This window comes from Danio rerio, chromosome 1 (assembly GCF_049306965.1).
Source record: "Danio rerio strain Tuebingen ecotype United States chromosome 1, GRCz12tu, whole genome shotgun sequence".
NCBI lineage: Eukaryota > Metazoa > Chordata > Actinopteri > Cypriniformes > Danionidae > Danio > Danio rerio.
The window spans coordinates 27465367-27493122 of record NC_133176.1 but is presented as its reverse complement, the minus strand read 5'-3'; the positions used below and the strand labels follow the sequence as shown (position 1 = coordinate 27493122).

Below are 27756 nucleotides of genomic sequence, written 5' to 3'. Positions count from 1 at the left end.
TCCGTGGGCAGTGGTCTAAGCCAGATTTCATGAGATCTACAGTGACTGAGTAATGCTACACTGAATATTGCTACTTTACTCTTTATAAGCTTATGGTTAGGATTATCTGCAATTATACACAATTAATTATTGTTAATACTACAGTAAATGTGAATAAAAATATTTAGTTGTATATACAGTATTTGACATTGGATCACAAAAAAGTTTTATGTTGCATGGATATATTTTTGGCAGCGTCTAAAAATACATTGTATTGGTCATTTTATTTTAAATAACAATACAGTACTATGTAAATATCCTGTTCCATGAAGATATTGTCTAAATTCCCAACAATAAATATATTTTAAAAATCTATTTGCTCAATTTGCTAATACTTAACATGGAAAATATAAACACAGTTTTGTCAATTTTTAGATTTCTTTTAAATCTTCAGATTTCAAATAGTACCAAAGTCTGACATTTTTCTGTCCTAACAAAGGAGAGCATACATCAATATTTATTCAGCATTCAGACAATGCTTGAATGTCATTTTCCAAAAATGGACACTTATAACTATGGTACAGTATCACATATGTGTATCACACACAGTATCACAACTTACAGTGTTACTAATGTTTCCACTGATACAAAGGAATGATTATTATTTCTCACTCTTATGTAGTTTCAAACCTGTGGGACATTTTAAAAATCAGTGGGGTCCAAACAATGTTTGAGTCTTTCATGTTCATGCTAAATATAACAAAAAGTCTAATTATATTGTATTAATTTAGGCCTAACCACCATTTTGATGGTATTAAGTTTGCATATACAGTACTGTGCAAAAGTCCTAAGCAATATACCAGCTTTGTTGGCCTAAGACTTACTTTGACACAATATATAACCAATCAGTCTCTTTATCAACAAAACAACAACAACAACAACAGCTTTTTTGTTCTAATTGTCTTGACATTTTCTGAGATAATGTGCTGTGTAATATCAGGCTTCTTATAGCCATTTTCAGAGTTCTTCTTTAGGTTTAGAGTGTCAAGTCTTTCTTTTTTGCCTCTATAATATTCATGTCTAGACCCTGTGAAGGACATTTCATGACTGTCTGTGTTTCATCAGCAGTTTTCTGTCTCCAAATAGGATTCTCTGCAATTAGCGGATCGTTATGATGCTGAAAATGAAAACTATTACCACTGAAGCTCCTTCCAGAATGGCATAATGGATTAAAATCTGTACTTTTCATTCAGAAATACATCAATTTAGACAACATTGCTAACAACATTGATAGAAATGCAGCTCAAACTAGGACAAACAACCTCTCTCAAATGTTTTCTTTTACATATTTTAAACAATTAAACCAAAATAATTTAAACTCTGACCTAACCTAAATCCTATCCTAACAAGCCATACGTCAATTGTAGGATGATTTATTCAGCCTGTATAAATCTCAATGTAAAAAAAAAAGACCAAAAAAAATAAAAATAAATAAAAATACACCAATGACTGGTTTTGTAATAAAGGGTCTCTTATATCATTATACCATCAGTAAAACATTTAATGTTGGACTAAAACTTTTGCACAGCACTGTATATTATATGCATTATTTATGAGCTTATGGTGTAACAATAAATGTACAAAATTGTTCACTGTTTCTTTTTTAGGCTGTGAATAATTTGAATCCATTTAGTGCCATTGCTGTGCTTTATTTTTAAAGCAGCTGTTTGTGTGATTTGACCTACTTTGTGTTAGTTTGATAACGCTAATAATAACAATGATTGTTAAAAATAAGCATTAGATTAGCACTAAGAATAATTGTGTCACCAGACTCCGACTCATCCTTTTTATTTCTGCATTTTGTTTTGGAAACCTTGGGGCACAGGAGAACATTCTAGAAAGGATACACCTCCACCTTGTTTCTGACTCAGCTACAGAAACATGTACTTCCAAATCATGCATCACCCACCAGAAGTTTGCTATGACTCTCTATGAGCAGGTACTGTGATGTTGTTTGCTCTCTTTTTTATTTTCACTAAAACTGTCTCCTTGTCCGTCTCAACAATAACAAGAAAAACAACAACAGTCTTTTTGCTTCATGTAACTCTCAGAATTTGATAACTTTTGGATATCGATTACAATGACAGTGCTTGGTGGGTTGGTAAGACCTCACTTTATACTGACAGTGATTTCTCCTCTGTAGTTTGTTTGTCGTAGTTGTGGAGCATCATCAGACCCTCTCCCTTTCACTGAGCTTGTGCACTATGTTTCCTCTACAGCCCTCTGGTGAGTGAGATATCCTACTGACCCATTATAACCTTGCAACTTTCATATTTAGGGAGGGACATATACAGCTAAAAACACAAAATAATTAGCCCTCCTGTGAACATTGTAACTACTTTACTAATATTTACCAAGTTATGTTTAGTTTGGCTTGAAAGAACAAAATTAAGGTCAATACTATTAGCCCCTTAAGAAATTATATATTTTTTTCAATTAGTTACATTCATGCAACAAACCACTGTTGTCAAATTATTTGCCTAATTTACCTAAATTGTCTAGTTAGTTAACTAAATTGTCTAGTTAGTTAAGCTAGTTAAGTCTTTAAATTGCACTTGAAGCTGAATACTAGTATCTTGCAATATAACTTGTAAAATATTATGTACTGTCATCATGGCAAAGACAAAAGAAATACGTTATTAAAACTATTATGTGGAAAAGTGTTTTTAAAATCTCACAGTTAAACAGTGCTTTGCAAATATTTAAAAAAGAAAAAATAATTTCAGGGTGAGGCTAAAAAGTGGTCTTTAATTGTGTAGGCTATATACCCCTATGGAATAGTTTTTTCATAACCTGGTGTGGTTTCTCCTTTGGATTGCTTACTTTAGACATGGCAGTCACACTTGGATTTTCGACATTGCCTGAATGATTTTTAGGTCTGTTTGAAGGGAAGACGGAGGGAAGGTTATTTTGAGTTATTTTGAGTTATTTTAAGTATTTTACTATTTTGAACTTTGACTGTGGTGCACACAAGTTTTAAGGTGTACTCTACTGTGTGTACATTCTGGTCAGTGTAGCTCAAACCATTGCAATGAATGGGTTTCACAGCTGGATGTTTTCATTCACTTACAGTAGATCATGCATTAATAGAAATTTTAATTTATTTTTTTCGAAATATTGACTTTGTGAATGTAAACTGATCCAAAAAACAAATTGCAGCACTTTTAATTTCTATAGAGGTGTTAAACACCCTAAAGTAGATGTATGCTATACACTATTACACTATCTGTTATCTAGGGTGGTTTAGTGACAGAAATTATCCTTGTGCTTTTTTTTTGTTGCTTTTTTGCCAGTCAACAAGTGGAGCGAATCTTGGAGAAGACAGACAGACTGCGTTCAGACATGTTTGGTGAACTGTTACAGGCAGCCAACACCATTGGAGATCTCCGCAATTGCCCTGTATGTAAATCTTTTTTCTTTCTTAACCAGTTCATGTACGCTAAAAAGTGCCATATTTTGTGTCTACTGTACGATCTTGTTTTTAAAAAGTGATGATTTTTTGTTCTTCTTAAGTTTGTTAAGAGGATAAATCAAATTCCAATTCTGTTATAAATTTGTCATTAAAACCCTAAGATATTTCGTTTCTAAAACACTATTAAAGATCATAAATCTTCACTATTCTCTACATATTTTATCCATCTATCCATATTAGATATATTTTCTATAGATATTGGAAAAATTTCCTCTATCTGTCCATAACAGCTTAAGTAATGTTCATTTGAATGCCTACAAAAATATTAAAAACATTAATTTTATGAAATGGCTGGAATGCTTTTTCTTTCCAAAAACAATATTGTTTAATATTGTTTATATATTTACAGTTTGTATTTGTATAGTGTTGTTCTGTTCATTATAAGAATGAGATGGGTAATGACAGAATTATATTTTGGAGTGAACTGTCTCTTTAAAGTGACACAGCCTATTGTGTCCAGCATACCAAAGTGTTAAAGCCTGAAAGATTGTAATTACATATCACATATAACATTTTAACACCTTTTTTCTGCACTGATCAGGTATAATCACCTTAAATGTTGTTTTAAACCTGGTTTTTAAGAATGAATAACCAAAAAAAGTTAAATAGAATCTCTATAATCTCTATATTCTCACGTAGTTCTATTTGATTAATTTGCTATTGTAGCAGTTAACACTTAATGCATCTTAAGCTCTAGTTAATTATTGAGGTCTATAATTAATCCCAGATAACTGTAAATGTGTGACTGTTTTAATGATGTTGTAAAATAGGTGTCCATTCCATCAGAGTATCAGAATTGATCTGAAGCTTTAGTCGTACCACGTGTAGGACTAATAAATAACATGCCAAGATTAGCCAGAGTTAACCTCTTGACACCACAGGCAGCTGTAGAACAAGTGTTAAATTTGGATACCCTTCTGAGAATGCTTCAGAATACAAATTAGTAAAACAAATAGATTTTGACATGAATCATTATTTCTTCTCAAAAGAAATAATTTTCAGCTTACAGATTTTATATTATTATTTTTAAGCGAACAGTTGAACTCACTCTCACTCTGTTATGCTAAATCTAATGTTTTTGTACATTTTAAAGAATTTATTAACTGCCTTTTTTACATAAAATTATAATTAATGCAAAGTAAAAATTTAAAGCATCCTAAACATATCATGAATACACAGCTTACCATTACCAGAAATAATGTGCCACCATTATATTGGTTCAAAAATGCAAATATACTGTTAAGTTTTAATGCATTGTATTCTGTTCAGTAAATTTTTTTATGAAATTTTACATTAAGACTTGCACTTTACTTGATTAGTATGACAAATATCATTTTGATATCTCTTGTCTGTCATTTTGCATTTCTCTTTTCATTTAACTAGACTATTAAACTATCTCATTTTAATTTACAAATCTTTTCAAAATTCAACCTTCTTATATTTATAGATTCTCCCACCACATTATTACTTGCTTTTTCAAAATAGCATTTTTAAGGTGACCTTGATAGACACCATACAGATAAAAGGGTGTTCTTCTTACATACCAGAGCTACATTCCTTTGCTTGCCATTTTGTAATTGTAATTTGACCTGTGCTCTTGTGCACTGCAGAGTAACTGTGGGCAGAGTATCAAAATCCGCCGTGTGCTGATGAACTGCCCCGAGATTGTAACCATTGGCTTTGTGTGGGACGCTGAACAGTCCGACCTCACTGAAGATGTCATCCGCTGTCTGGGCCCAAACCTCAATCTGTCAGGGGTGAGGGACAAATGTGCCCGACTATTGATGAATTATCTGCTCATCAAAGTCAGATTTTACAATTCTGTGTGTTCAATATTATTATATTGAATTATACAACTGTATTGTCATTCATTAATTTTCCTTCGGCTTAGTTCCTTTATTAATCAGGGGTCAACACAGCGGAATGAATCGGCAACTTATCAAGCATATATTTTACATAGCGGATCCATTTCCAGCTGCAACCCACTACTGGGAAACACCCATATACTCTCACATGCACACACATACACTTCGGCTAATTTAGTTTATTCAATTTAGCTTTAGTGCATGTATTTGGACTGTAGGGGAAACCGGAGCACCTGGAGGAAACCCACACCAACACAGGGAGAACATGCAAATTCCACACAGAAATGCCTAATGGCCCTGCTCGGACTCGGACCAGTGACCTTCTTGCTGTGAGGTGACAGTGCTACCCACTGCGCCACTGTGTACAACTGTATTGTAATGCATGCAGTTTTTAATGCAATATGTAATAAATGCTTGTGAACACAAATGGGATCAACATATAGGCCAGTTCAAAATCCATTTATGCATTTTTACCCAAGGTAAAATCTTCCAAAAATCTTCATAAGAATAAAGGCTATACCAATAATTATCGACTGGTGGCTAGAAACTTCATTTTTACAGATGGTCAAATTGCAAGTTATGTAATGATCTTAAAATTTTAGATATAAATTGAACTAGATATTATTATGTTTGGATAATTTATTAATGATTTTCTTAATTGAGAATGTTTAGAGTACCAAGATCTGCACACAAGCTGTGGTAGACCAAATAGATGTTTTGTGCACTAAATTAAAAATGACTGTTATTCCAATGACTGATACATGGTCATGTTTTATTCAGTAATTCCATTGTTTTAGTTAGATTATAGGCCTGTGTAGAATTGCAGCCAAGTTTGTACAACATGGTCATATGTTAACTACAATGAGGGAACAAACTAAAAAGTCATGGGAACTAAACTGTCAAGCCCAAAATTATTTATTCGCCTGAACATAATGTGAGCTTATAAAAAAGAGGTTTGATCTTATAGAGCCATTACAAAATTGATTACAGTTTTTGTTAAAAAAAAAACAACCCAAAAAAGTGTAACTTCATAGATTTGCAACTGGCTTTGTATTTATACAAAGTTGGGAGTGTAGTACACATCATCAGCAGACTTTTGACATCTCCCAGGCTGCAGCTTTCTGAGCCACCGATAATGCTTGAAGGCTTTCCACTCTCTTGAAGGACAGAAACATTTTAGAAGCACTGCTTTCAAAGTCAGATATTAAAGCTCAGCAGATTAGTCTGGTTCAAAAGAAGGCACAGATAAGCCTTCAGGACACTACCCAAGTCTCAGGTTATGACCTTGAGGTGGCTTGCATGCCAATGGTTTCCTACTCAAAAACACATAACTCAATGGTACGTGGTAAGCCACTCTATAGCGTGAAGGGGGATAGTCCTGCAGAGAACCAGTTCTGAAGCAACTCCAGCAATAGATCTACTGGGCAATAACTGGGTGCAGAAAACAACTGCTGCATCATGAAGTTAAATTACTAGTATAATTACCTTGTGAGGAGAACTCTAGTGCTGAGAATGGTCAGCACAACCTCAGTTGGAAGACCAGAGTTTGTTTGTTGAGTCCGGTCAGAGGCCAAACCCTTCCACATGTATGGTCTGGCTCCCTGGCTGTGACAGAAAGTCTCTCCTTATGGAAATCATTCAAGAATAAATGTTGAGGAGAGACATTATATCTGAGCCCAAGCCAAAACAAGGTTACTTGTAGTAGATGGACCCTGTTCTGACAGACACTCTCTAGAACTCCTGGGAGCAAAGTGATCTGGAAATGTGTATAACCTAGTTTCTATACCATGGTGTTCAACCTAAAAAATGAAGGTTTGAGGCAGAACCAGACTGGACAATGATATGTTTCTTGTGAAGCTAATTGATCGACTTTTGGCTTTGCCAAACTCCAAATCACCAGATCATAATGGATTTTCCAATCCCTGGGTCTTAGCCCCTGTCTCATCTGGGTGTCTTCAGCATAAACTTGGTGGCATGGAATATAAACTGCACTGGCAATTTGCCCTGAACCAACAAGATCTGCTGTGCCAGTTTGTGACCACAGGTGGTTGACCTAAGAAACCACCAATATGTTGTCTGTCTGAGATCTGTGAGGAAAAAAAACATCTCTCCACAGTCTTGTGGAGTCATGTGTAGTGACCTTCCAAAATTGCTCTCCAACCCATGTGGTCATTAATCCCTTGCAATGACAGGGTTGCTAAGAGCACTGGGCCTTGATCAAGGACCAATCTTTTTTAACATATAAGGAATGTAGTTTTTTGCTTGTTACTTTGATCTGACATATATACTCACATTATATAGAAAACATAATGTCTAACATAATGTCTAGTTAACAAGGTGAAATGACCGCCTCATGTTGAACTTTTAACAGTCAACGTTTCTTCATTAAACACAGGGTTAAATTTATATAGTAAAATAAATGCAGTATTTACTGTCGCAGTATTTACAGTAGCACAAGGAAGGAGGTCTTCTCAACAGATATGGTAAAGACCATTTTGCTTCAGTAAGCACTGAGAAATAGCAGACTGGGCCATATGACCAATCAAAGCAGAGTAAGCTTTCAGAAATGAAAGGTTTAGAAAGAAGAAATTAGCAAACGAATTGAACACTGTAAAAATAGATGGTTTCACACAAATTCTTCATGGTGTCCCAACACAAATCAATTAATTTAGCTTAACTGTTTTTACAAATTTAGGGTGATTGAACATAAAAAGTAATTTAGAATTGTGTAGTTTTTCAGTGGTGAAGCACCCGTTTAATACTTGTTCAATTCTACCTTAGAAACAAATATTTGAGACTTTAAATGCCACATTGCGCTGGAAATATGTGTTGCCAAAATCAACCTTTTTAAAACCGGATTCCCCTCTGTTAGACCTCAGTTTCCTCCTCAGCAGTCATATGAGTGCTGCAGGCCAATATCACATATGTATGGGTCACTACACTGGAGAAGACATGAACCTTGGCACACTTTGACAAAACCATCCGGTCTGTACCCTCTTAGCTAGAGGCAGTTTACTGTTTTATTTAGATTTTGAGACATCGAAGTTTGATAAAATGGGAATAATGTAAAGCAGTTCTTTGCACAATACTTTCATTGCTTCAACCTAACACTTTTAAATGTCAATTTGCATTGTTCTGTCTGTTTATTCTTCAGCTGTTTTATAGAGTCACCGATGAAAATGCCAAGAAAAGAGATCTTCACCTGGTGGGAATGATCTGCTACTCTAGTCGACATTACCTAGCATTCGCTTTTCACAGCAAGTCTTCCAAATGGATCTTTTTTGATGATGCAACAGTGAAAGAGGTATTTACACACACATTTCTTCATATACAAAATAGTGAAAACTTTTTCATGGAAGTGGGCTACCAATAAGAGACTATAGGTATAAATACCACAAGGTCACTATAACATAGCCTGTATCATGCGTCTGCTAAATAACAACTTACCACTAGTTAAGCTATTTGGATTACAGTGTAATAAAGTTGCAGATTATATAGCAGATCCTTCCAATGTAAGATTTCCAATGAATATCTTACACACATTCAGATTACATATAGCAGATTACAGGTTTTCCCCACTGTGGGCCATGTGATGCAAATTAAATTTTGACTTTATTATTATTATTATTATTATTATTATTAATTCGTTCATTCGTTGTCTTTTGGCCTAATCTCTTTATTCATCAGGGTTGCCACAGCGAAATGAACCGCCAACTTGCCCTTACAGCTGCAACACAGTACTGGGAAACATTCATACACACTTGTTCACACACATACACTAGGGCCAATTTAGTTTATTCAATCACCTATACCACGTCTTTGGACTGTGGGAGAAACACAGAGCACCTGGAGGAAACCCAAGCCAACACGGGTAGAACATGCAAACTCCGCACAGAAATACTAACTGACCCACACTGCAAAAAATGCTTTTCTTACTTAGATTTTTTGTCTTGTTTCTAGTCCAAATATCTGGAAATTCCTAAATCAAGAATAATTTTTAAGACAAGAAAAACATGTTTTCTTGTTTTGAGAAATAATATGCCAATAATAAGTTAGTTTTTCCTTAAAACAAGCAAAATAATCTGCCAATGGGGTAAGCAAAATAATCTTACGTCAAAAGAAAAAACAAGAATATTTTGCTTACTCCATTGGTAGATTATTTTGCTTGTTTTAAGGAAAAACTAACTTATTATTATCACATTATTTCTCAAAACGAGAGAATATGTTTTGCTTGTCTAGAAATTGCCTCTTAATATAAGAAATTTTACATATTTAGACTAGAAACAAGACAAAAAATCTAAGCAAGAAAAGCATTTTTTGCAGTGCAGCCGGGACTCGAATCAGCAGCCTTCTTGCTGTGAGGCGACAGTGCTAACTACTGAGCCACCGTGTCACTATTATTATTGTTAGTAGTAGTAGTAGTTGTCGACACATAGTTATAATTGTAAATACAGACTTTTGGGACACATTTGGGACAAATACAAATTAAACAAATAAAATGGCACATGGTATTGAGTTTCTTAAGAACTCTAGATCAGACAGAAAGTAATGTAGTTAAATAACCATCAGAAAAAAACACAAGCATGAAAAAAGTGTGCTCATTCAGTTTTAGTTAAGTAGTAATCATAATTTTACCTAAATGAAAATGTAATAACAAATTTGAACAGTTCTCACATGGTACAAATTTATATAACGTCAGGGGAACTAATTCATAAATTGTGGCCACAATATCAGTTGTTTTGACTGTTGTTTTTTTTTTAAATTGTTTGTAAGCAAAACGTTTCCATTTTTAATTCATTATTTGCACACCAAACCTAAAATCACTATATAAAAAGCCATTACAGCTACTGGATGATGTTTAATAAAAGCATACAGGGATAAAATACAATGGGAAGATGAGTTACAAATATTGAGAAAAGTATAGCCTTTCAAGATGGCAGGGTTTTAGTCCACATAACATTTCCTCCATATAAAGTAAAGTCAAATGCAGATGCTTGTTAGGGAATCTATTTATAGTTGAAGTAATTCTAATTACCAGACTGATAATGAGGTGCAGATTGAATGAGCTTAACTAAGTGCAGAGCTTAGTTAAGAGTTACAGCAAACAGTTTCTATGAGATGTGATTTATGTACTGTGTCTGGCAGATGGTCACTTAAACCTTTCTCCTTCCTGGCCTGAGCCCCAGTGACTCAGATACTGTTACTATGAAGAATATTTACCAATTTTAAGAATGTCTCCTTCCCAAAGGGTATGGAGTCAGTCTTTTTCTCAGACCATGTTATAATGATCTCAATTATTAATAATGATCTCTTATTAATACATTTCTATTTAATCTATTTAGCAAATGTTTTATTAGACATGATATAGAGCGGATTACAGTGTCTGAAATTTTTTATCACTATTACAGAGACATTATTAGTGTTAATGTAAATCATTTTTTAATCACTTTATTTTGATAGTCCTTTTAACACATTTAGTTGTTTATAAGTTGCATTGCAACTCTGATTCTAATTTGAGTATTAGTAGAAAGTTAGGGTTGGGTTAAGGTTAATGTAAGTTGACATACTTGCAACTGTTCTTATACTCAGGAGAAAGTCTGTTGTTCAAGCAGTGTAAGCAGCTACAGTATTAAGCAAACAGACTACTAATATTTGATTGAGAAATAGTTAGCATGTAGTTGCATTGTAACTTATAGTCAACTAAATGTGCAAAAGGGACCATCAAAATAAAGTGATACCAATCATTTTATAAAATCTGCATTTAGAATTAGCAAGCACTTTTACAACTGGCTTCTGGTTAAAGAATTCTGGCTCCTAGTTTCAACTGGGCTGTGTTTGCAGATGTATCTTATAAAAACTCTTTGTTCAATTTCTACCTTTTGTAGTATACTAACATATTGTTGTTACAATATCTTGTGTCCAGATTGGCTCCAAGTGGAAAGATGTGGCATCTAAATGTATTCGGGGTCACTTTCAGCCTCTTCTCTTGTTTTATGCCAACCCTGATGGTACTGCAGTGTCCAATGAGGATGCCCCCCGACAGACCACCATGTGGTCACGTTATAACTCTCCTCTCAATGGAAAAGGGACAGGTAAGACTTCACATCTTGCTTACCCCTAGCATTCTTAGATTCCTGTAACTAATGACTTTAATGTAACCGATGTAAAGAATCCTTTCAAACATTTTAACAGATTAACCAATAGTTATTCGTTGTACAAAGTTGTTGTTAAGTAGAAACAAGTCTATTTACCACCCTTAAAAAATAATTGCCACCCCATCTGCCAGCCCAGCATTGGTAACCCAGTGTATTAAACATAAGTCAGTTATCTTGGCTGTTTTACAGCATGTGCTGTTCATTTTAAGCACATAAAATAACATGCACCTGTAAATAAAGAAAATAAATAATATCTAATAAATTGCAGTCCAAACAAACAACTTGTATGAACTGCTTTGTTTTAGTGAATTCTGCAGCCACCTACTCTCCTCTATGTTGCCAAATAAAGTAATTTTAGTCATATTTTAATACTGACACCTCAAGCCTCGGCTGGGTCAGTTGGCATTTCTGTGTGGATTTTGCATGTTCTCCCCGCGTTTGCGTAGGTTTCCTCCGGTTTCCGCCACAGTCCAAAGACATGCGATACAGGTGAATTGGGTTGGCTAAATTGTCCGTAGTATATGAGTGTGAATAAGTGTGTATGGATGTTTCCCAGAGATAGGTTGCAGCTGGAAGGGCATCCACCGTCCACCGTCCATAAAGCATATGCTGGATAAGTTGGCGGTTCATTCCGCTGTGGCAACCCCGGATTATTAAAGGGACTAAGCCGAAAAGAAAATGAGTAAATATTTGAGCTTATTTTACAAATTTGTGGGGATAGCTTTTTATTTATTTATTTTTATTTTTTGTGTAAATATTTGACAAACATTGTATTGGAAATAATGTATCAATTGGACTAAAATTGACAGTATCAAATTCAATGCAATAATCCTTGCTTTAGTGTTGCCACACCATAAAGAAATTTTTAGATCCACCCCTGTACTAAAGTTGAAAAAATAGGAGCGTTCACATCACAATAATAATGACGCAGATAAATCATTCAGTTTAGCAATCGCTACTTTTTTTTAGTTAAAGAATGACAAAAACACATTTTTATTTTAAAATTATACTTATTATAATTTTTACTCCCAATTATTATTAAGGGCGTAGCACGATCGCCTCACAGCAAAGTAGGTCACTGGTTCAAGCCTCGGCTAGGACAGTTGCCATTTCTGTGTGATATTTGCATGTTCTCCCTGTGTTCGCGTGGGTTTCCTCCGGGTGCTCCGGTTTCCCCCTCAAGTCGAAAGACATGCACTATAGGTTAATTAACTAAGCTAAATTGTCCGTAGTGTATGTGTGAATGAGAGTGTATGGATGTTTCCCAGTGATGGGTTGCATGTAGAAGGGCATCTGCTTGATGTACTTGAAATGTTGGTGGTTCATTCCGCTGTGGCAACCCCTGATTAATAAAAGGACTAAGCTGAAAAGAAAATGAATGAATAAATGAATTATTATTAAAATGTGAATTTGTGAAATACTGTTTTCAGTCATCGTTGTCGTTTGTATGCCAACCCACTTATTTAATTATAAACTATAATAAAATTATAAATACATCTTCAGATCACTTAGCTGTTGTCTGTTGCATCCATGAAACTACCACATATGAAACTATTAATACATAGGTAAAATGTGTAAAATAACAGTTGTAGTAGTAGTAGTATGTGTAAATAGTAGTAGTAGTAGTAGTAGTAGTTGTAGTAGTAGTAAGTTGTTTTTTATGAACATTAGCTACAAACCACTTTTTAATATGTCCTAAGAGTTACGTAAACTCCAGCATTCTATTGAGAACTCTTATTTTAAGCACAAATCCTGGTTTCGCAGCGAGCATTTGCGGGTGGATGAGTTGATTTCTGCTCGGCTTTCTGAACTCTACCAAGGACAGGGATTATCACCCACGCGCACTTTCTCTCCCTGCCTTTCACTTTATCTCTCTTGCTCTCTCTCTCGTTCTGTCTCTCCTAATCCCTTCCCTCTGGCCTTTGCCATGCACTGCTATTCTCTTGTCCCTTCTACCGAATTTTCTCTCCATTCTTGCTTTCGTCTGACTGATTTGCTAAATGGATATTCTCCCCCGGCTGTCATTCTCACAGAGTCCTATTGGAATGGGAAAGCATTCTTATTTTAATATGAATATCTGTAAGTAGCGCTTGTTTTCCTTTTCTTTTTCTTATAAGTTTTATTTATTTGATGTTTGTCAGTAGTTGTGCAAAGAAGAGATTGTTTACTTGGATGTGTACAATAGCACAGAGAAGTGTCGTGCTGTATATTAGTAACTATTGCTGTTGTGCAGCAGCAATTTATCCACTAGATAACTTCCCTCCACCGTTGGACCGTAGTGTGTATCTGCTCAGTTTTTTGTTGACTTTAAAATGTCTTAATGTGTTTCCTGGATTTGTTCCTCTGGTGCTTTTGGAAGGATGTTTAATGTGGGATCTGCGCCAGCTTGTTCTTGTAGTCTCTGCTGAGCTCTGTTCTTTAGACTGAGCTGGCAACACTTCTGCTGAGCAGAACACAGATGCTCTCCCGCTAGTGATAGACTGCTCACAGTCCCATGATTTCATCAAAGCTGTTAACTTTTTGCTAGCTTTGAATGCTGCTCAGTTTGAAGATTATTATTCAATTATTAGAAAATAATGCACACACCAATGTTGTGATGTGGTTACAGCCTGATGTATAGTTTTTTTTGAACGTTTGGCTTTCAAAAGAATGTTTTGTTCATAAAGTGACTAGAAGAACATCAAACCAAATAAGAATTATCTATCTATCTATCTATCTATCTATCTATCTATCTATCTATCTATCTATCTATCTATCTATCTATCTATCTATCTATCTATCTATCTATCTATCTATCTATCTATCTATCTATCTATCCATCCATCCATCCATCCATCCATCCATCCATCCATCCATCCATCCATCCATCCATCCATCCATCCATCCATCCATCCATCCATCCATCCATCCATCCATCCATCCATCCATCCATCCATCCATCCATCCATCCATCTGCATTTTTTAAGGTCAAGTTACATAATAAACATTTCATGGTACTTTTCAGCTTTTTGTTTGTTTGTTTGTTTGTATTATTTCTATCTCTCCCTTAAAGTTAGATTATGTTATGATTGATGCCGATTTAAATCCAGTGAATTTTGTGTTGTTTTGTTTCTGTGGTGTAACAGTATTATGATTCCCTATTTGTTTGATTTATTACAGTATTTGTGTGTGTACAGTTGCTCTTCATCTGTGGGGAATGCAGTAATCCATGTGCTTGTTTTTTCCCTCTTCAAACATCTGTGGCGGCTCACTGCGTGTCCTACATAAGCACATAATAAGCAAGTTTAGCCTCTCTCTCTCCCTCACAGCATGAGTTTGCAGACACAGCAGAGATGTAATGTAGTTTAGTCTGTGCAAAGCTGTTTGTTAAGATACAGACTGCATTGGCTTATTTAATTATTTAACTCAGTGTCCTCTGGATGAGATGCTGAGTCAGTTTGGAAAGGTCTTTCTCTGCAAATACAACACAGCATAAAAATTAGGCAGTCTATGGCAATGTTATAATTTATAATATTCAAATGTAGTATACTAGCTATATTCATTTTATTACCAGTGTTACAAATACTCAAATTTCTGTATTTGAGTAGTTTTTCTCAAGTTTAATAGTAGTTTAGTAGTAAAAAAAAAATATACAAAAATGTTTGACTTTGTGTGTAAAGACCTTGATTTACAGTAGTGATTTACACTACTTTAGGGTTGTTGTTTATTTATTTACTTAATCCGTGATTGTTTAAGTAGAATAATCAGTTCTGTGATTCTCATTTAATCAAATCATGCATGGAAAAAACACGACAGACAGACTGAACGCAAGACACATGGAGCAAACATGTACATTGTTAAAAGTCTCCTAGGAGACACAAAATCATTACTCACAGGGATCTAGAGACTGTTTTGACTGCATGTGAATGATGCGACACAATACACATGCTTTGTTTGTGGTACCAACTGTTGGGCACTTGTAGATTGTTTGTTTGGGTTTAAAGTGCATAAGTGAAGTTTATTTATAAACTTATTTCAAGAGGATCACATGCTTATGATTGCTTGCGGCTGGTCCTGCATTATCCAATTTATGATTCACCAATCAGATGATTCCCAAGCCACTATAAATACCCTAAGTTCCATATAACAGCCATCTTTGTTTTGAAGAATCCCCCCTTCCACAAATACTTCTCCTTTCCTAGACTGGTGGTATTTCTGTGCAGAGTTTACACAGTGTCCCCATGCTCACGTGGGTTTCCTCTGGGTTCCCCGGTTTCCTCCCACCGTCCAACATGCAACTTAAGATAATTGACTAATCCAAATTGGCACCATAGACATGCAAATAATAAGTAGTTTTCTCTTAAAAGCAATCACTATCTGTTTATTAGCTACTACAGCTGGGGAGTTCTTGAGATCTACCTGAGCTTAAACTCCCCTCTCGCCTTACAAACAGGATGGATCCCTGGGCTCATGGATCTTATGAGCTCAGGGCTCTCCCCCGCGACAGCATGCCAAACAAGCTTTATAATCAATCATCAGCTAAGTGTGAACCCGTGAGGTTACACAGGTTTCAAACTCATCAACCTGCTTTCAGTCAGCTTAGTAAAGGTGTGTTTATTAATATAATGTGTTTTAACATTAAATTAATCTCAAATTTTAAATTTAGAGGGGACTTATTATTCCCCTTTTTAGAAGATGTAAAATAAGTCTTTGATGTAGACCTAGAGTGTGTATGTGATGTTTCAGCTTAAAATACCCCATACATTTTTTAAAAAGTTTTTGAAACTGTGCCTGTTAGGTTTGATCAAAATTTTCCTGTTTTAGTGACTCTCGCTTTAAATTCAAATGAGATTGTGAACCAGCCCTTTTCAAAACAGAGCGGAGCTTGCAAGCACCTATGCATCAACATAACTGCAGATTTAAAACCAGGAGTAATGCTATCTCTGTGAAAAATAAAAAATGTCAAAATAAGTGTCTTAGAAGATGGAGACAACGGTGTTCATCTGTGCATCCTAAAACTTTACATTTATAATGCCTCTTAAGGGGGTAGCACACCAGATGCGCCATGCCACGCCATGCATTTTAGAATCTTACACATAGATTTCTATCAGTGTACACACACCGGCACTGCAAGTCAGTGGCTGCTTGTGTCGCCCAGCTATGACTCAAGCTCACTGTTCATATTTTTGCCATGCAACAGAGTGCCATCTTAATATTCATTCATTTATTTTCATTTTAGCTTAGTCCCTTTATTAATCTGGGGTCGCCACAGTGGAATGAACCGCCAACTTATCCAGCATATGTTTTACGCAGAGGATGCCCTTCCAGTTGCAACCCATTAATGGGAAATATCCATACACTCTCATTCACTATGGACAATTTTAGCCTACCCAATTCACCCGCATGTCATTGTGGGGCAAACCGGAGCATCTGGAGGAAACCCACGCAAACACGCAAACTCCACACAGAAACGCCAACTGACCCAGCCGAGGCTCGAACCAGCGGCCTTCTTGCTATAAGGCGACAGCACTACCTACTTCGCCACTGTGTCGCCGCAATCGGAATTGTTTCATCTTAAATAACATTCAAATGTGAGCGTCTGTGTGGAACTACAAAGTGTCATGTTCACATCATGTCGCTGAGCGGCACATCCAGTGCGACCCCCTTTAGTAGCTGACAGTCTTTAGCTGGTACAGTGTGACACCTTTAATGGACAGGGATTTGCCCTCTCATAACATGTACAAAGGAAGAATGTCAATCGAAGTGTTATATTACAGTTTTTCTCAGTCGCCATGATGTTGAGTATGATGTGAAAAAAAAAAAAAGTCAGATGTTGATGACACGTCCTGAGAATGCTCAAGACAGCACTATTTACTATTTGAACAGCCATTTGAAAACTACAGTAAAGTTAGACATGACTGCATTTTGTGAGATATCTGAGTACAATACCCTGAATATGTATGTTTCACATTTTTGCTGCATATGCTTTATGCAATTCTAATTTATTCACAGCATTGTGCAAAAGAATAAATACACCCTTATTTACAACAAACATAAACTCCCATTGGGTAGAGCTGTGCACAACTGTAAACAATATAGCAGTACATATTGGAACTGAACCTACAACATACACAGGTCTGTAAATCATTCAGAAAATTGTTCAGTTTAGAAGACATTTTCAGGGAAAAAAAAAAGATTTAAACATTTTTTACAAAATTAGTTTGACAGATATTGACAACTAGTTCAACATTTTTGTATGACTCAAGTAATGAAATGAGGACTATTAGTTTTATATAGAATGACTAATTAGCATTCACAGGTTTAGTTAATTTTGTCTGACATGACATAAGCAAATAATAATGTTATAAACAGCATAAAGCAGTATGAATTCAATTGAAGCAGGTTCAAAATCATTTGCAAGCATTTGCTATGATGTGCACAAATAACTAATTGTTTTGAGAAATGCATGAACTGTTGAGCAAATCCAAGTAGTGTTGTGAGAAATGCACCAAAGCCACTGAGAAAAACTGTAAAGTGCAATTATAAAAATAGTAAGAATTAATTTTAGAGTCTTTAGAGTCTGGCTATATTTACACACTATTGCCACATAACTGTGATTAAACCTCTTATAAATTAATTTTTGCATAATAGTTCCCCTTTAAAGTGTAAGAATGGCAAAAACTTTACCTTTCACTTAAAAACAACCTTAAAGGAAAATGCCACTGTTTTAGACTACAATTTACAGGGTATAAGGTGGAATATTATTTACACTGTAATATTCACTGCTTACAGCTCTTGTGTACTCTTAAAAAGGCTACGTTTTACCCACACTGTATTTTGAATGAAACAGATATAGTAGTGCAGATACATTTAATTTATTTGAGGTACATCTTTTGGCAAGTAATGCTACTTTCGCTTGAGTATGATTTTTCCATCTCTTTAAATAAATGGAAATTGTATAATTACTTGCCAATACAGGGCTCAACAAAGTTTACACCAGTCAACAACAGTGAATTGTTTATTTACCCTTTTGTCATTGCAAATTTGCACTTCTTCCTTCCTTTTTTCTGTGGAGCTCAAAAGAATAAGCTTTTACCGGTATATGTTTTATTATATATTGTTTTTAAATCAACAATGGTGCAAAATATCTGCAATATTTCACTGTTTCACTCAACTTTAATTCAAGTTTTAGAAAGTGGTTTTAGTATGGCCAGCAGGGGGCACTCAACCTGTTGTCTGTTTGAGTCCCTATGCCCCAGTAAAGTGAAGCGGACTCTATACGGTCAGTTGGTGCTGTCTTTCGGATGAGATGTTAAACCAAGGTCCTGACTCTCTATGGTCATTTAAAATCCCATGGCACATCTTGTAGGGATGTAACCGCACTAGGGATGTAACGGTATTAGAATTTCACGGTACGGTAATACCTCGATATGAATGTCACGGTACGGTATTTATTGAATAATTTACAGGAAAAACTAAACTTATGAAAATACTCCAAAAAAGTGCCAAAAGTATCAATGACATACAAATTAGCAATCTATCTGTAAGCTTTGAAACAGGAACTTCAATTTTAATAACAAAAAAATTATTAAACCATGTAAAAAATAAAGTTTCAATTTAGTATTGTTGAAAACTCATCACATTCAACATTTAATCACTCATTCACTCACTTAGATAGAGATGGGTTTTAAGGAAAATTTTCATATAACTATAATCTGGTTAAAGTTGGTATCTTTGGGTATTTACAATGTCCCCTGCAACAGAAAAAAGCCCTCTCATTTGGGACTGAGGTTTCTGGGACAGAAATATGACTTGGCCCAGGTTGACAGCAGTGGGTAACGTTGTGCATTGTCTTTCCCCCACTTGAGAGGACAAGCCATAAGTGACATAGAGGTCTCTTTGCGGTACAAGTCAATGTCTGCATCAATCTGAACAGTGTGCTGTGTTTCTGCAGTCCCCATGACTGTTATTAGTCGTATTCCCCAACTTGCAGGCACGTGCACAAATAGGGCTCAACCTGTGCAGTGCACATGCCCTTTTTAGTCTTGGATAGAAAATGCCCCCCCCCCCCCCCCCCCCCCCACCCCCCGCCCCCCGGCTTTACAGTACGCGCACAACAACACAGCTGATCAGAACGCGCTCGACAACAACGCCATTCAGTACGCGCGCGGCAACAACACCTGCTTAGGTTCGATCATTTCCAGCTCTTTTTCATCCACGCACACTCCATTTCTGCATTACTGGATCTATAGCGACAACAAACCGCAAAGGATGATGGCCACGCCTGGGCTGATGGGAATTATAGTTTCCGCTACCTCCCGTTCGCTTCATTCGCCTGATCAAATTTTCTCAGATGACCTATAGTTTTATCGAGTCAAGCGACTACAGTAATATCGAAAAAAATTGCTATTGCGGTATGACGTATTTTCAATACCGTTACATCCCTAAATCGCACTGTCCTGGCCAAATTCCCGCCATTGGCCTTTACCAATCATGGCCTCATAATCGTCCCCATCCACTGAATTGGCTCTATCAGTTACTCTCCATTCCACCTATAGCTGGTGTGTGGTAAGCGCACTGGCATCATTGTGCTTTGTCTGTCATCGCATCATCTAAGACCCCGTAACTAACACTTAACTTACACTAATGTGCTTTAGTTTGAAAATGCATAGGTTTTGCTACGGTTACGCCAACCGTCCACACTACGCTGGAGTTCTCGAGCGCCGAAAACGGAGCGTTTCGAAAACGCTGGAGAGACCATTTTCATTCTAAAACGCTGCTGCTCCGTCTCAGTGTGGATGATGGAAAATGGAGACATCTGAAAACGGAGGCGGGGCTGCAGACATTCGCCTCTCTGATTGGGGCTTTTCCTCAATATTAAGTAGCCTAACACACACAGTTCAGCCCTGCATCCTCTCCTTGTAAGATTTAGACTTCGCAAGTTTGATCAAGGCTGCAGTCTCTTCTTCTCAGTTTGATATGGAAAACAGACTATACCGAGGACATGGGTAAATCTTCAAAGGGAACAGTGTACTTTATAACTTCATTCACATCACCCTGGCTACGTTGTTTCACTTTCTCAATAATAAAATGTAAACATGATTTAAGGAACTGTCTATCTTCATTTTAATATTAGCAACTTAACAGACAGCAGAAATGTTGAGGCATCGTGCTGCATAATATGAGCGTCATCTTCACTGTGTGGATATTTATAACAAAACGGAGCCTATAACAACACTGCCTCCTTTCAATTTCAGTGAAAATACGAAACATACACTCTCTTTTGCTGAATATCAGTTTTACTAATCGATAATGGCCTTTATTAAGTTTATACATTATAGGAAATAAAGGCAAGCTATCTAGGCTACGTTACATTAATCATTAACTTATCTTAGCGCTCAGCCAAAACACGTTACCTGAGAACAATTAATAGATTCCAATGACCAAAGTCAGGGAATATGTCGTTAGATTAAGACAACAAGATGAATGAAATATCACGTTTAATAAATATAGTGAGATTTGATCACGCGGGAGACTCTTGATAAGAAGTCCGACTAGCACAGCTCTCATCTGGGTAGATGGGCTGCAGCGCTTGCCCGAGAGTGTGTGTGTGTGGTCACAGGATGTGCGTTTTCAGCGTTTTGGTGTGGACGGAGAGCTGTTCAGAAACGCTGGGTAAAACGCGAGTGTGGACGGGGATCGTTTTCATTCTAAAACGCCGTTTTAAAACTAAAACGCAATAGTGTAAAAGGGGCCTAAGTCAGGGGTCACCAATCTCGGTCCTGGAGGGCCAGTGTCCCTGCAGGGTTAAGCTCCAACTTGCCTCAACACCCCTGCCTGGATGTTTCAAGTATACAAAGTAAGCCCTTGATTAGCTTGTTCACGTGTGTTTGATTAGGGCTGAATCTAAAGTCTGAAGGACACTGGGCATCCAGGAACAAGTTTGGCGATCACTGATCTAAGTGGATGCTGAACACTGGTGGTGGTGTGGAGAGTGAATGTAAAGCGCTTGTAATTGTTTTAGTTTTACTTAACAGCACTGCAAATAATTGACATATAGCTGAAAAGTATACCTTTTTAAGTTTCTTCTGTTAACCACAAAAAAAGATATTTTGAAGAAACCTGGAAAATTGGTATCCAATGAATTCCATAGTATTTGTGTTTGACATACTATGGATGTCAACAGCTTCTGTTTTTCAGCCTTTTTCATGCTATCTTCTTTTGTTCTTTTTGTCATAAAGGGTTAAGATGACTTGAGGGTGCGTAAATAGTACATTTGGTGAACTATTCTTTTAATGTTTAATAAAACATTTAGTATTTTTACAGCAGAACTCAGTCATCACCAATTAACTCAAACAACAAATACATTTTTCTACTTGTGAAAATGAAACATTTGCAAGGCTGAGTGTTATACAAGTATACATTAAAGAAAGGTTTAGGTGAACATGGGTTTACCCCTGTGATTTCTCTGTCTCTGTTTGTTTGACAGACACTCAGCTGTCAGGCTGTAAGAAACTGGACAGTGTGAGAGATGCGAGTGCTGGTTCCCAACGAACAAATCAGGGATCTCACAAAACACCAATGCAGTCTTCAACCAGCCGGCGTAAGTCGTCATTATTAAAATTATAAAAAAAATTATATTTAAAAAAAATTTGTATTTATAAATTTATATTTTAAAAATTTTAAAAACTATAAAATTATAGTTTGTCAATTTGTGCAAAGACTTAAAGGATACTTCATCATAGTTAACACAAGATTTGGACAAAGATAATCTGTCTGTCCATTAGGCTTATGACAGTAGCAAATTTTCTTGTTGTACATCTTTCCCAAAGATTATTCACAAACAGTATTGCAATCTTATAAATATATATATAAATATATATAAATATATATATAAATATATATATATATATATATATATATATATATATATATATATATATATATATATATATATATATATATATATATATATATATATATATTATACTACTATAGTCCATATGACATAGTCAACATTCCTGCAGTGGTTTGAGTCTGTCAAAATTGTAAAAACAAACTAACAAACAAACAAACAAACAAACAAACAAACAAACAAACAAACAAACAAACAAACAAAATACTTCTAAAAATAATAATAGTAATCATGCATTCTGATCTAAATGTAATTATATACGATAAATAAATGAAAATAATTTTTTATGACCATATATGATTTATATATGACAATAGTCTGCATATTAGCCACTGTCAGTGGATTTATGTTTTAGTATACAATATGGAATATTCTGTAGAACATATGTAGGCCCAATATGTAAATGCATGTTTTAACAAAACTCACATTGAGTAAAAAAAAAAAAACAATGTGTCTGAATCTGCATGTTAAAGAAATATTTATTTTTCAAAAGAACTCTTTAATATGGATTTTCTCTGAAGAATTTGTTACTCTACTCAGTCTAGAAAATAATTACAGAAGTTTTATGTTTTACCTAACATGGGTCTGCGACAGAGCAACTATGATTTTCAGAAACATTTGTCACAACATTTTTTATTTCCCAAATGATGCATTGTTCTATGGTAGTTAAGCTGTGAGTTATGTTGTTGTTTGGGAAACGCATGCCAGATTAGTTTAATCAACTAATGTTAACAAACAAAGCATTGTAAAGTGTTAATGAACAATAACACTATACAAACCAGAAAAGTTTCAAACAATATCTCAGGCACATATTGTGCCAGAATAACATGCATATTTTTTTTCCAAAATAAATTGAGTTCACCCAATAATGTAAAAAGATCATCATTCAAAACGTGAATTACGTGAGTTTCTCTCCTCTGATGATTACAAAAGAAGATATTTTGCTGGTATCAGGCACCCATTGACTATCATAGCATTTATTTTCCTACTATTGAAGTCGATGGGTCAGTGGGTGATTGATTGAGTTCAAGAGAAGAAATAAACTCTCAAAGGTTTATAACCACATGATAGAGAGTAGACGGTTGTTTTAATTTTGGGTGAAACCTAACCTTAATTGAAACAAACTGTATTATATTTTATAAAAGTTTTTTTTTAAAAGAGTGAGAGCTCTTTTTGTTTTTTACAATTGTTTTCTTTTAATGTCCCAGTTAAAGTGCTTCCAGAAAGTCCAAGCAGATTCCGAGAGTCTTCCAGAGATTTGTCTCACAGAGGAGGAGGAGGACAGAGGAGAGAGAGTGATAGAAGCTACCGAAGATCAGACTCTTTCCAACACAAAGGTATGTCAATGAAAGATGCAAATTTATAAAGAAGTACAGTATATGAGTCATTGCCCAAAAAATAATACAGTTCTGATCATAATTTACACAGTTTAAGGGTTGATGCTTTATTACAACCCCAAATTAGAAATAGTTGTGGCAGTATGGAAAACAAAAATTAAAAAAAAGAAATGATTTCTAAATTAACTTTGAGTTGTATTTCATTGCGGACAATGCAATCATTATTTAATTTATTCCTTATTGCTGATATTGTTTTTTTTGTTTTGTTTTTTTTTCAAAATAAATTCCAATTTTGGTTTTTGCAACACATTTAAAATATAGGAACAGTAAATCATTAACCATTTCGTAATGGTGCCATTCCTTTTTACAATCTTTTGGGCAATCGTTCGGGGTCTTCGAAAATGTTCGAAAATCTCGATGTACATTTCAGCTGTAAAGGTGCCATCACAGAAGTGCAGTTACTACTGACACAATCCTAATACCATGACAGCCCCTGGCTTTTGGACATGTTGCTGATAAAAGTCTGGATGATCCTTTTCTTCTTTCTTCCGGAGCTCACGGCATCCATTTCTCCCTAACAATACCTGAAATACTGATTCACTTGACAACAGTACATGTTTCCAGTGTGTGATGGTCCATCCCAAATGACTTTGAGCCCAGAGAAGTCAATAGCACTGTTAACTTCGGCCTTTTGCCCTTTTGGCACAGTACAGTATTAACTGGCATTTGTGGATGTAACTACATATTGTGGTACTTAACAAAGGTTTTGCCAAAGTAGTCCTGAGCCCATGTGGTGATTTTGCTTATAGATGAAGGAGGATGCTTGATGCAGTGTCACCTGAAGGGTCGGAGATCACGGTTGTTCAGCTTAGGCTTGCGTCCTTGTTCTTTACACACTGAAACTCCTCCAGATACCTACTTAGAATTAAAATACTTTTAATTTTGTTACACACGGTTGATGGTGAAATATCCAAATGTCTTTCTATCTTTTTTTAAAGAACATTATTTTTAAACATTTCAATAATTTTATCAAGTATTTGTTGGCAAACTGGTGATCCTCAGCCTATCTTTGCTCCGAAAGGACTAGACCTTTCTTGGATGCTGCTTTTTTACCAAATCATAATTACAATCACCTGTTGACATCACCTGTTACAAATCACATACTTATTTGATCAATTTACTGCATTATTAACCCTAAATTGATCCTGTCCCAACTTTTCTTGAAATGTGTTCAATCATGAGGAACACATTAAGTGATGTTTGTTTTATTGTCTGCAATGAAATACTAGTCAAAGTAAATTTAGAAATCACTACTTTATCTTTTATTTTCGTTTTCCATACTGTTCTAACTTTTTCTGATTTGGGGTTGTACTACTGTGCTTAGAAAATACTGAATTATATTATATATATATATATAGTGTTGGTCTAGTAGACCATGCTTCACTTTTCTATTTTCACAAAGCAGCTTTTGCATTTTGCAGTTCATGGAGATTTGTGTGCTGCACATGTAATACGGTTTCCACTGGTAATAAGCATCAATCATGAGACATCATTCACAGGCCAAAACAGAATTTTTTTTTAGAGGTTTTTTTTTCTGGTTGCTTTTTTGCTGCTTCATATCTCTGAAATGCGGTTTTATGTGATACATTTTTGTGATACATCTGTTGCTGTGAATTTGAGTTAGTATTACAGTATATTAACATTGACTCAAGTTCAAGGTAACAGATGCATAAATGTACAGGTACGTATTCTTAAGGGGGTCTTATTATTTTGACCTTAGCAGTTTTTGTTTAAATATTTTTTTGATTCCAGCCAAACTAAAAGAAAAAGAAAATTTTCCAGAAGAAAAATATAATAGGAAAATACTGTGAAAATGCCCTTGCTCTGTTAGACATCACTTGGGATATATTTGAATAATAAATATAATTTTTTATTTTGTATATAATAATATTTTTTGTATACAAAACTGTATAATATTAATTGATATAGGTATTTTAAAAGTATCAGCTTAATACTTTATTTTTGAAAAGTAGATGATATTAATCACTATTGAGTCCACAGTCAACTAATAAATAAAGAAATGAGATAAAAATGTCTAATTGTGTCAGAAGTTGGCCTAGAAATCTGATTAAAAACTCAAAGAGCATTATTGTAATCAGAGTTGCTTTTTAAATATCTTTATTTATATAAAATAGATTTTTTTATTTAAAACAACATAAGCTCAGTCACTGTAAATTGTGTCTTTTGCTAATGTTACTGTAGAATAATGATACCAAATCAAATTAAAATTAGATCAAAATCACTGTAAATTTTATTAGTTCATATTGTTCTGTCAATGAACTCACAATGTTTCCATAGCCATGTATTTTGAAAACACAGTAATAAAAAAAAAACAGAAAAGGAAATCAATTTTCTGTATCAATTTATTAATTCTACTTCGTCTTACGAGCCAACAACGGTTTATTTGACAGTTTAGAGATATTTTGTGTGTTTGAAAACATGAAAGAGGCAACATGTCCGTGGTGATTGAACTTCTGGTCTTCTTCTGGTCTCGTTCTAACAGACGGAGCTTCTAAGGGCTACTTACAGACAGGAGTTTTGGCAAACCTCCAACATAACAGCAAACCATCTGTTCTATTAAACAGGCTGCAGATAAAAAACATCTGTTTAAAGAGGCTTAAAATTAATGCTAAAGTGCATCCACGTAACCTAATATGACTGAGTTTCACTAGATTTCTCTTAGTTTTGTTTTTGGTTAAAGATGAAATTTGGTAACAATAGTTAACCCTGTTAGATAGAAAAGATCTTGTATAAAAAGACAATAAAAGAGATTTAAATACTGTTGCAGATGTTTGGCTTATTATTAGTTACGTAGTGTTAACTGCTTTCCTTTTTTAAGTCAAGTTAGAAAAAAAGATGTAACTATCATAATTTCTGATAATTTCTTACTTTTTAAATTAAACATTATTACATTATTTATAATCTAATATTAATAATAAATAATTTAGACGTCTAATATGACATCTATGTCTATTTTGCCCAAGCGTTTAGATAGTAAAGTATAAACATATGCAAATATCTATCTGATCCAACATTCATTTATTCATTCATTCATTCATTCATTTTTTTTTTGGCTCAGTCCCTTTATTAATCTGGGGTCGCCACAGCAGAATGAATCACCAACTTATCAAGCTTATGTTTTACACAGTGGATGCCCTTCCAGCTGCAACCCATCACTGGGAAACACCCATACACACTCATTCACTACACTACGGACAATTTAGCTTATTCAATTCACTTATAGCGCATGTCTGGACTGTGGGGGAAACCAGAGCATCCGGAGGACACCCACTCAAACAAGGGGAGTAAATGCAAACTCCTGGCTCGAACCAGCAACCTTCTTGCTGTGAGGCGATAGCGATACACACTGTTCCACTGCGCTGCCCATTTTATTAAATTACTTGTAAGAAATAAACTAGTGATTTTATTTAGTTGATTTACTTTTTTTATATGTTTGTTCAGTGGCCACAAAATATGAAAACTTCAGTTCTAGATTTAAGGCCAGCGCAAAATTATACTACTGTAGTCTCAGTGTAAAGCACTAAATTTTATGGACAATAATTTGACCTTATTGCATATACATGTATATGTGTAGACGTTTCACTTTCAAACACAATTTATATCTGGAGAATGTTTAAAATACATCAATTGATATACTAATGTACTAATGTTTGTAGCACCCTTAAAACATTTACATAACGCTTTTTGTCAAAAATTGCTACAGTATCTATGACATTCATAAATTTAGAGGGCACAATTTAGGAAACCTTTCTACACATGCAATTTAATTTCTCTTTTTTATGGGAGAATACTGATGAATTTTTAAATAATATTTACCAAGGTTTATTTTTTATTAATTTGCTGTTATTTGTTCCATTATTGAATTATATTTCAAACCATTTTGAGCTTCTTAGGTCACCAGTTCCAGATTATC

At 35.0% G+C, this 27756-nt stretch overlaps 2 protein-coding genes across 9 annotated transcripts in view; one reads left to right on the top strand and one right to left on the bottom strand.

Moving 5' to 3' along the window:
* Positions 1-27756, bottom strand: part of LOC137490010 (uncharacterized) — a 692802-nt gene that overhangs the window by 500970 nt on the left and 164076 nt on the right. The window lies entirely within an intron of this gene.
* Positions 1-27756, top strand: part of usp53b (ubiquitin specific peptidase 53b) — a 58605-nt gene that overhangs the window by 12176 nt on the left and 18673 nt on the right. For 3 of the 5 annotated variants that reach the window (XM_068221284.2, XM_005170957.6, XM_073951572.1), the window contains exons 5-12: positions 1865-1978; positions 2183-2265; positions 3333-3438; positions 5122-5268; positions 8531-8680; positions 11300-11468; positions 22000-22113; positions 23634-23762. In XM_068221284.2, coding sequence (XP_068077385.2) covers positions 1865-1978; positions 2183-2265; positions 3333-3438; positions 5122-5268; positions 8531-8680; positions 11300-11468; positions 22000-22113; positions 23634-23762 — 1012 coding nt within the window. Of the gene's footprint in view, positions 1-1864; positions 1979-2182; positions 2266-3332; positions 3439-5121; positions 5269-8530; positions 8681-11299; positions 11469-13296; positions 13611-21999; positions 22114-23633; positions 23763-27756 lie in introns of those variants that run through there. The other 2 variants (XM_021476531.3, XM_073951577.1) reach the window with 2 other exon arrangements.